Source organism: Labrus bergylta, chromosome 20 (assembly GCF_963930695.1).
Source record: "Labrus bergylta chromosome 20, fLabBer1.1, whole genome shotgun sequence".
Taxonomy (NCBI): Eukaryota; Metazoa; Chordata; class Actinopteri; order Labriformes; family Labridae; genus Labrus; species Labrus bergylta.
In genome coordinates this window covers 1,947,716-1,958,493 of record NC_089214.1, presented here as the reverse complement: position 1 = coordinate 1,958,493, position 10,778 = coordinate 1,947,716, and the positions used below count along the sequence as shown (strand labels likewise).

The window sequence follows — 10,778 nt, the reverse complement described above, 5'->3', positions numbered from 1 at the left end:
CAGAATAGATAAGATAAATAAAAATAAAAACAGGGGGTATATACAAGTACAAAATAAATGATGAAGTTAACTATGCAGGGAGTTGAGACAGTATTTGCAGAGAATGACAAGATAAAGTGACAAGTGATGATTAAAGTGACTTGGTATGATCAATAGCAGAAAGTAATGTAAAGAGCAGAAAAGAGAGGCAGTGTTGTACCACAGTGATGCAGAGATCATGCACACATGTCTAGTGTGAGTGAACGGTGTACGCATTCTGTAGAAGTGTTGAGTATTTCTTACATGCACGCACATATTTCTATTTTATGAAAGGTTTGAATGTATGGTATGGTATGTTTTTAGTGCCTGTGTAAAGCACTTTGAATCGGCTGGTGTGTACAAGATGAAATGAACTTGCATTGCCTTGTCTTGCCACATTGTCTCCAGCAGGTGGTGCTGTCGCTCTCCAACGCCCTCACTCATCTCTGGTACCTTTGCAGATTATTGTGACAGACAGCCTACGGCCAGTTCAGACATCATTTTAATTCAGCTGTCGGAAAAGACATTTAAATTCGTGTTTAAGAGAACAAGCCAGAGTTGTCTTCTTATTCAAACACTACCCTATGTGTATGAAATGAGTTGTACGATTTGGGGTAAATCAAATCTCTACCATGTGTACAGGGAACATATTGCAAACCAGGAATGCCAGATCATTCATGCATGATTTCTTGGCTCAAGTTTAATCTTGCCACCTTTTTTTTTTCAGGCCAGGTGCATTATGAAACTAATGCAAAGACCTCACACCCTCCCAGCGCTTCTTTCATCGTTTTTTTTCGTGGGGGGAAAAGGCAGCACCCTCTATGCCTACGTCCCTCCCTCCACGCAAGAAGAACAAACGCTATATTCATCTGCTCCAGCTTGCAGTTACTGAAACTCCCGCAGGAACTCCTGGCTACTTTTTCCCCCCAAACCCAAACCGTGTGAGCTGATGAACACAATGCCATTCATGCCACGGGGCGAAAACAGGCGACGCGTGTGCTCCGTTAACCCAACAATGTGGAGAACATGCAGTGTTTTCTGCGCATGGAGTCTACTCTTCTTGACAGATGTCTGCGCGCAGTCTCAGCGGAGGTATACCTTTATTATTATTATTCTGTTCTGTTGATTTGAAAAGCTTGAGGAGTGAGCAAGGTGTTACTGGATCTTGTGAGGACGCAGCGTCAGTGGAGTGGAGTTTATGTAGAGGCACATTCTGCAGTCTGTTCTGCATGTGGCGCATAGAATTACATCTTTGTTAAAGCAGATTCAGGCTTTGCGTTTTTTTTTTTCATGTACGATGTTTTTGTGAAAGCATGTCATTTTTAATTTAGAAAACATTCTCCCCCCCTAGACCAACCTTCACGTGTGGAGGAAACATAACAGGAGACACTGGAGTGATTGGGAGCCAGGGATACCCAGGAGTTTACCCTCCAAATACCAAATGTGTGTGGAGAATCACAGTAAGTTCACTTTCATATTCACACGTTTTACTTTTCCTCACACACTGTACTTATGATGATGATGATAGAACTTATCAACTGTTTATAGAAAATCCACCAAACAGCTGCACAATATGATACTCTGCCACCAACCCCAAACTCCTAATTTCCTTCTAAAAATACTGAACCACAGCAAGCAGTCAAGTCAAGGCAGCTTTCAAGCTGACTGGCTCCATTGAAAGACTCGACATCTAAACATGAAAGCTCGCAGAGGACCGGGTTGCATTCCCTTGCTCTAAGTCAGAATTAGTGCAAAAATGTGTTATAAGAATCTGAAATCCTGTTTTTCTGGACATCACTGAAGTAGAAAGCTAATCAGAAGAGGGACATTTTATTTTATTGCCCTCAATAGAAACAATTATGTGGAATTGAAATTTAACCCCTCCTGTAAATCCCACCCAGGTCCCTGAGGGAAAAGTGGTGGTCCTGTCGTTCCGCTTCATCGACTTGGAGAGCGACAACCTGTGCCGCTACGACTATGTGGATGTCTACAGCGGCCACGTCCACGGGCAGAGACTCGGACGCTTCTGTGGCACGTTCAAGCCCGGCGCTCTGGTTTCCACGGGGAACAAGATGCTCATGCAGATGGTGTCTGACGCCAACACTGCCGGGAGTGGCTTCCTGGCTGTTTTCTCTGCCGCCCACCCACATGAGAGAGGTAGGCACACATGTAGGAGAGGAGGAGGTCTGGCACTCTTGATCTGGAGGTTGATGTTGTGGCAAAAGCTGGAAAGGTGTTGTAGCCATGTAGTGATATAGTGTCACTACTGAAAGGTGTAAGACAGAGCCAGGTGGGACTGTCTCAGCCATGACTTCACCCCATACAGGAATCTGATGCTGGCCTGGGAGCGTGTCAGGGTTTTAAAAAGCTAATCATCATAGGTCCACAAACAGAGAGTGAGGTTAAACTAGCTATCAATGCCAACACATAATAAAACAAAAAGAGTAATTTTTTCTCAGTCTTAAAGTGACCTTTGAGGTGTCACGCTTGTCCAGGACAAGGCTGTGAGTTGAAGGTTCAGGCATGTGGACAAAGCGGGAGGAATATCTGAACACTTCTCGCAGTGTGATGTGGAATTTCTCACTGACGTTTCCTCGGTTGGCAGCGCAGGTCAGAAGCATCACTTAAGAGTTGAGAGAGCCTCTTCTTCTCTGTGAGGGTTGCAAAATCCTGCGTCCTGTTTTTGTGGAATTTTAATGGCTGGTTACTCAGTACACCTAAGGAGCTTGACAGCTGTAAGGGACAATGTCTATGAACTAGTCTTTTTGAAGAACTATTCTCACACAATGGACACAAGCAGGTCGACTGTGAGTGTTGTTCCAGCACAACATGTCTTTGTTTAAAGTCTTTATTTGCAATTTTTCACACTTAAATATAATATAAATCAAGTATAGCCTCAGAAAATAACTCTGTGAGTCATGACTGTCTACAATGGGTGTAACACCCGAGTCCCACTGTCTGTGATGTTTTCAGAGTTTTCAGAGTCCTATCTTCACTTTGTTTACATCGCCAGGACGGCCGGCTGACTCCTCCCCTCGTGTATAAAAGTTGTTTAATTGAGGGACTAGAGAAAAGAAGAATAACATACTGTACTCACTGCTTAACTGTGTTTCTAGATCACACTCATTTCAGGTAAATTTACATGCAGTGTGAAGATACCAGCAGAATAAAGATCACTAGCATTAGCATGCTAACACAACAATGCAGCGCAAGTTGTTTTGGTTTCATGCTGGTGCTCAAGGGCGACATCTGCTGGATCAAAAAATCACATATAAAGCCTTTAAAGCTCTTATTTTGTCAAAGATATTGTTTTTTTTGGGCCATTTCCCCCTTTATCTGATTGGACAGCTGAAGAGAGACAGGAAATGGTGGGAGGAGAAAGAGTAAGGGATGACATGCAGCAAAGGGCCAGGTAGGATTTTAACCCACGGGGCGCTGCGACGAGGAGTATGGCCTCCCTTCATGCGGGGCACGTGACATAACCACCAGGCTATCTGGCGCCCCAGCAGGTCTTTGTTGTTGTGGAGTGTTTCTCATAGTCACATAGAGAGTCGGTGCTCTGACAGTCTGAACAGCCTGAGCTTGTTATTGACATGATGTTTATCAGATGCTTGACGGAGTTGTCTTTTTTTAAACTGCCTAATGAGTGACTTCCTTCCCTGGGGTGCACACACATAATCACAAAGAAGGCAAACGAGGGCACCGATTACAGTGCATGGTTTACAGCGGGATCGTATAATGTACACGCTTTTCCTTCCTTTTAAAACAATGACGGGAAAAAAGATCATAGGATTGAATTTTGAACTCATTTCTCCACAGGGGAGCAGTACTGTGGGGGCAGGTTGGATAAGCCCTCAGGGACTTTCAAAACACCCAACTGGCCTGAGAAGGACTACCCAGCTGGGGTCACCTGCTCCTGGCACATAGTGGCTCCAAAGAACCAGGTCAGAAGGATCACAGCAGACTCATCTTGTATTTTCTTTAGGTCACATGTAAAGTGTTATATTTATAGAAAATGTCTCTTACAGGCTCACAGATTGAGGGAAAGTAGCTACTGGTTTAGAGTTTTTAATCAACCCCGCCCTAACACCACCCCATGTTTAGAGCTATCTGAACCACTTCTCTTGCCCGCTTCCATCGCTGCAACGCCTGTTGGTTTGACCTGATAACTGCTCTCATATCTGGCAAACCGAGGGGCGTCCAAAACGGCCGTGAGGGGGGGGTCTTAAAAGCGCCTACCTTCTCTGGTCCAAACAAATCCAGAGCATTCAGGAGCAGAATCTAAAGTTAGAAGGAGGACATACTGGCTGCTGCATTGTTGTCAGAGAAGCCAGCACTTCAACATAGCATGTTTCCTTAATGATCAGATAGTAAGATACCTTTATCATCTCACTCTCTACACATCTCACTGATTGGTTATTTAAAGGCTTTATTTGTGATGTTTCACCCTTAAATATATAAATCAAGTATCTCCTCTGAAAATAACTCTGTGAGTCATGACTGTCTACAATGGGTGTAACACCCGAGTCCCACTGTCTGTGATGTTTTCAGAGTTTTCAGAGTCCTATCTTCACTTTGTTTACATCGCCCGGACGGCCGGCTGACTCCTCCCCTCGTGTATAAAAGTTGTTTAATTGAGGGACTAGAGAAAAGAAGAATAACATACTGTACTCACTGCTTAACTGTGTTTCTAGATCACGCTCATTTCAGGTAAATTTACATGCAGTGTGAAGATACCAGCATAATAAAGATCGCTAGCATTAGCATGCTAACACAACAATGCAGCGCGAGTTGTTTTGGTTTCATGCTGGTGCTCAAGGGCGACATCTGCTGGATCAAAAAATCACATATAAAGACTTTAAAGCAGTTATTAACCTAAAACCCAGAAGTGCTGACAGAAAGTTCAGTGGTTTAGAGTTGCTTTGTGGGTAATGTGGGTGTAGACGAGGAAGAATACTTGTTCTTCTGTGTTAAATTTGAATCTTATTGAAATGCTAAATCAGTGGAGTACTAATTGAAGACAGCTCAGTGTGTAATGGGGCGTGGATCAGAAACACATCTTCACATAAATTATAAGCCACCCCTTTAATCAAACGGCTCATCCTGTTAATCTTTAAAAAGCTTCCACTTCATTGAAGAAGATCTCTCCTTGTGATTTGAACCCCGCTGCAGATCATTGAAGTCAAGTTTGAGAAGTTCGATGTGGAAAGAGACAACTACTGCCGCTACGACCACGTCTCGATCTTCAACGGGGCGGAAATCAACGACGCCAAGAGGATCGGGAAATACTGCGGAGACAGCCCCCCAGCGTAGGTGATTCTGTCCTGGAGATTTAACTTTCACTGAACTGAACATCCATCGCTCTGCCTCCTCTTGGGGTTAAGCTCAGTCGGCTTGTTGTTGTTTTTCTTCACAGGCCGGTGTTCTCAGACGGGAACCAGCTCCTGATCCAGTTCCTGTCAGATCTCAGTCTGACCGCAGACGGCTTCATTGGACACTACAAGTTCAGACCGAAGAAATTCCCCACCACCACGATACCACCCACCACGACCACACAGCCCGTCACCACCAGGCCCATACGTAGGTACCAACTTTAGTAAAAAACCTCTTTTAACGTCTCCATGTGATGAAGACTGAGGAGCTTTGCTAGCTTTGTACTTCTGAAATTTTCCTGCAGACATGGTGCTCATCTGTCACTTTAAAAAAAAACAGGGCCCGCTGAAGTCTGCTTCTTATTTCACATCTGGGACAGACCAGAACACAGAGAAGAGTTCTGCTTAAATACGACTTGACTCCTCCAGGATTCGTCTTCATAACGCTTGTGATTACAAATTCTGAATCAGAGATGCTAACATTCCCCCTCAAGTCAAGTTATTTTGGCACTTTTCTGCCATGATGTCAGACTATGATAACACCGTCTGGTTCGGCTTATCTTTCCCCAACTTCCCTTCTCCAGCTAGAATAATGTTTTAACAGTCACATTTTATTTATTTGAAGCTTGTCCTATAAGGAGTCTTTACAATCTCTAACTCTTAAAACAGATGTTCCCTCGCCACACGATCCGGCTATTTAGATTTTCTGCACATTGTCTCCGAGGTTGACGGCCTTTAATTTGAAGAGCCTCTTGTGCTACTGAGAATATTCTGTAAATAAACCGCAGCAGAAACAGATGCAGCCATAACTCACATGTTTGAATCACTGGCAGGCACAATGACACAGATGAACTTTTCTTTTTGTGTGTGTATGTATGTGTGTGTGTATGTGTGTGTGTGTGTATGTATGTGTGCGTGTATGTGTGTGTGTGTGTGTGTGTGTGTGTGTGTGTGTGTGTGTGTGTGTGTGTGTGTGTGTGTGTGTGTGTGTGTGTGTGTGTGTGTGTGTGTCTCTCTCTCCACAGCTCTAAAGTACTCGGTGGCTCTGTGCCAGCAGAAATGCAAAAGACGAGGAACACTTGAGAGCAATTACTGCTCCAGCAATTTTGGTAAGAATATCAGCTGTTTATTGCAATTTCTTTTTTTTTACTAACTTGAGCAAAGTCACCGACGTGTTTCAGCCTTTTTCATATAATTAGAACATTTACCTGCTGGTGGAAACATATTTCACCTTAAATGTCCAAACCTACACTGTACAGATTCTTTAAAGGTCACATAGCTGCAGGACTAACCAGCGGTCCTGAGGGGGGACAGGGCGGCCTTCTCCAATGCCGCTTTCACCCTCTGGAACTTATCTCTAAAAAACATCAGAGACCCCCCCCCCTCACTCTCCACCTTCAAGAAATCCCTAAAAATTCACAAAACCAGTAACTAACTCTGTCCTCATATTTCTTCTTTGTTGAAGCGTCTCCCCAAACAAGCAAGCAGGTATCAGTCCTGATCATGTCACTGTCTTAGCTGGTTTGATTTCTCGCTGTGCCTTTCATAGGCGTCCTTAACATCCTCTCAGGAAGTGAAGGAGTGTATAGGACACAGTTTCCTCCTGTGTACACACACAAACACACACACACACTCTGTCTCTGCTGATAAAAGAACGTGTTGATTTCGACTCGGTCTCCGTTTGCTGCTCTGATGTTTTTTCTCTTGGAGTTGTTTGCCACACATGTGGCCGATTGGCATGTCAAAGAGTTCACTTGGATGTGCAGTGAGAAGTGAGGAAAGAGAAAGCGACGTGGTGGTTGCATGTGGAAACAGTTGTCTGTGTGATGTGGTGAAGCGGCAAGACAGTAGGCGGAGAAAAGAGTTCCTTTGATGAACACCTTGAGTCAAAACGGTTGATGCTGTTGAATGTAATGCTGTGATATACAGTACCTTCTCATCCCTGTCAGAAAATAAAACTGGCTGACTGTAAAGAGCAGACATATTGTAAAGAATAGTGTTCATGCTGAAGCTGCCCTCTCACTGGCTCCAAAGATGCCACAGTTAAATGTCAATGGTTTTTCTCCTGTGAGCAGAAAAACAACAACAACTGTAATTTTCTTTTTGGGAACTTGGTTAGACTAAACAAGCACTGAAGCTTCACCCTTTAGAGTTGCTTTTATACAGAATCCCCCCCCCCAAGAAAATAGACAGGAGACACAGTTTGTAGAGGCTAAACTGAAGCTTTAAAAGGTCACATATTATATTAAATACACTTCACATGTTCCTCTAACTCTAATATGCGTCTCTAGTCTGTCTACAAACCCCCCAATGATGAGAAAAGTCCATCCTCTCCATCTTTAGCCTGCTCCACTTTTCAGAAAATGTGTGCTCAAACAGGCTGTTTGGAGATTTTCCCTTCATGACATCACAAAGGACAGTAGCCCCTCCCCCAGGTGGGTGACACTCCCACAGCTAGGTGTTTGTTCTGCCCTCTGAGTCTGCCTTCTCACCGTAAACAATAGGACATGGAGCGAGAAAGCACCGAGTACACCCAAGCCCTTCCAGAGAGGGGGCGTGGTCAGACACAGCTCATTTCCATATTTAAAGGTACAGACACAGAAACAGCCTGTTCTGAGGAGGGCTGAAATAGAGGGGTTTATAGGCATGATCAAATACAGGATCAGAGTGGATTTAGAACAAGAAACTTCACACATGTTTTTGGAAGCTCTGAGACTTATTTACACTGAAGAAGAGGAGGAGGATATGTGACCTTTAAGACACTTGGATTAACTAATTGACCCCCTAAACGTTACCCTGCCAGATGAATGAAAGCCTGAGTCAAGTTGCCTTTTTTTTTATTTCATTTGATTACAGAACATTTAAGCTGCACTTCTGAATCTGTTGCTCAGTTTTATCCTCGTTTATGTGGAAGTGTGTGAGCTTTTATGTAGCATCAACGTCTACTTTGAATTCTAGAGGAAGGCTCATATTTTATATTTATGTAAGGACTTAAACTAGTGTTTTAAAAATGGCGCTGTGTGTACGTGTTTGTCTTTGACAGTGATTACTGGAACCGTCATCACTGCAGTGATGAGAGGAGGAAGTATGTACGCCACAGTCTCCATCATCAACGTGTACAGAGAAGGCAATCTGGCCATCCAGCAGGCGGGAAAGACCATGAGCACCAAGATCACAATCCTCTGCAAGAAGTGTCCGTTTGTCAGGAGAGGTGAGTGCTGGAGTCTTCAGATAGGCATGTACAAAATGATGTGATGAGGGTCCGGGGTTGACTGTTTTGAATAACCTCTGGCTCTGAGTTTGCCTCCCTTCCCCATGCCATCACTCGATAAAGCGCATCCCCAAAGTATGAGGTGAGCGGCAGAACTCAAAGTCCAAACAGTCCTGTTTTATATGTTTATACGTCTGCGTATAAACATATGAGTACAGACCTGCCGTGAGGAGATTCTGATGTACGGCCTCCCTGAATGTCTCTGCCGTTTCCGCCACTGCATTCAGGTGTTTTCTGTGTGACTTCACCAGGCTTGAACTACGTCTTCATGGGCGAGGTGGACGAAGACGGCCGGGGGAAGATCGCCCCTCAACACTTTGTGATGGCGTTCAAGACGAAGAACCAGAAAGGACTCAACGTGCTGAAGAACAAGCAATGCTGAGTTTCCTGAAGCTCTGACCATCTCGACTGGACACCGAGGCTTGTATGTGGATGGAAACGATTAAGCCCCCCCAAAAAACTCAACCTCCATCTTAACTACACAAACACATAAAAACTGAATCATAATGCACGGCTGTCAGCACAAAACTAAATCTAGGAGAAAATCCTTTTTCTGTATTTATTCATTTTGCTGCAGCACACCTGTCGTCCATAATTTATAGTTTTGCTGCGTTTTTCTGTTTTGCAACCCAAGATTACGGTGTGTTCCATTTTATCTCTGAAAAAAGGAACAAAGGTACTCTTTGAGGCGTCCATGTTGATTGTCTAACTCGCAACTGGAACACGGTTAACTGGGGTGCAACGTCATTCCCAGCTCAGAGATCCAAGTTGTGAAGTAAATGGAACGCATCATTCATCAGTAACAAAGATGGCTGAAGTGTTGTGAACTTCCCGTCATGCCCCCTCGCAGGAGATTAGCTCGTCACCAGTGACAGAAACCACAAACAAGCACAAAGGTAGCATTTCAGAGTGACATCAAGAAAGGTCATTTTAAATTCTGAGATTGCACTACCAACGTCAACATTTTCTAATTCTTTCCTCTTGTATCAGTTAATTATATAATTGTATATTAATTAAAGATAGTCTTAAAGGAAGAATGTGCGACCTTTTGACCCAGTAGATGTCGCCCTTGAGCTCCAGCATGAAACCAAAACAAACTTCTGTTCGGCCACGCCTCCTCCATACTGAAGCCTCCGCTCTCCTCCAGCGACACACCTCCAAACCCCCTCCACTCACGTTCACACGGAGGAGTTTAGTGCAAGCAGCGGACAAAATTGTCCTTAGCTCGAACTACAGTCACCTGTGTCCTGCATTGTTTGTGTTAGCATGCTAATGTTAGCGCTCTTTAGTTAGCTCGTAGCTTCACATTTCATGTAAACTGACACAGAATGAGCGTGATCTAAAAACTCTTACTAACATCCAAATAATCAGTGAGTATGTTCTTCTTCTTCTCTCTAGTTCTTGACTAAAACAGCTTTTATACACAAGGGGAGGAGCCGGCCGTCCCGTCCATGTAAACACGGCTCTGACAACAACACAGCCAGCGGGACTCGAGCTTCTCCCTCATTGTAGACAGTCAGGACTCAGAGACACATTTACACAGGACAGACTGGATTTATGATTTATTTATAGGGAACATGTCGCGTATTCTTCCTTTAAAATCACACGCCTGACCGATATCCTTTTTTAAAGCGTATTTTATAAAGCTGCAGTTAGTTTTCTGTTGTTAACTTCAGCGGGCAGGACTGGAAGCTTAAAGTGGGCTAAAAAGTGCAATAATAATAATAATAGTATAAACATGATTCCTTGTTTTTTGAGTGAAACAAATATGATTCTCTTTGGTTTGTTTAGAGACTCAGAAGTGCCGACATCAGCATAGTTGATTTAGTTGATTTACTGGCATTGTTTTTAAAAGGCAGAGCTAAGAAATGAAATTATTTTCATACGGAAAAGTCTGTGAATATTATTTATATTTTATTGTTATCATCTGCCGAAAATAAAACTCCTCTAACGTTTTCCTCTTGTCTGTTTTTTTGTACAAGACCTTCTGGCTGGAAATGAAATAACGGCAAAGTATATAAATGTATGATTGATGGGTCTGCAGAGAGTGCTCGCTGCACGGCTGCTGTATGAAGCATGAGACTGGAAAAGGTGTTTGTGTTGAAATGTGTCTTGCT

The 10,778-nt window shown here is 43.6% G+C and overlaps 1 protein-coding gene across 1 annotated transcript; it reads left to right on the top strand.

Annotated features, from left to right (window-relative positions):
- Positions 1-698: 698 nt before the first annotated feature.
- On the top strand, positions 699-10,617 carry pcolce2b (procollagen C-endopeptidase enhancer 2b). Its single transcript, XM_020651760.3, has 9 exons — positions 699-1,110; positions 1,370-1,478; positions 1,920-2,175; positions 3,838-3,962; positions 5,191-5,327; positions 5,435-5,598; positions 6,416-6,499; positions 8,434-8,601; positions 8,913-10,617. Exons 1-9 carry the CDS (start codon positions 968-970, stop codon positions 9,041-9,043), a joined length of 1,317 nt encoding a protein of 438 aa, XP_020507416.2. The 5' UTR covers positions 699-967; the 3' UTR covers positions 9,044-10,617.
- The last annotated feature ends 161 nt before the right edge of the window (positions 10,618-10,778 follow it).

Coding starts and splice junctions, on each gene's coding strand:
- pcolce2b (XM_020651760.3), top strand. CDS start 968: ATGAACACAATGCCATTCATGCCACGGGGCGAAAACAGGCGACGCGTG. Junction 2,176..3,837: donor CGCCCACCCACATGAGAGAG/GTAGGCACACAT, acceptor ATTTCTCCACAG/GGGAGCAGTACTGTGGGGGC. Junction 8,602..8,912: donor GTGTCCGTTTGTCAGGAGAG/GTGAGTGCTGGA, acceptor TGACTTCACCAG/GCTTGAACTACGTCTTCATG.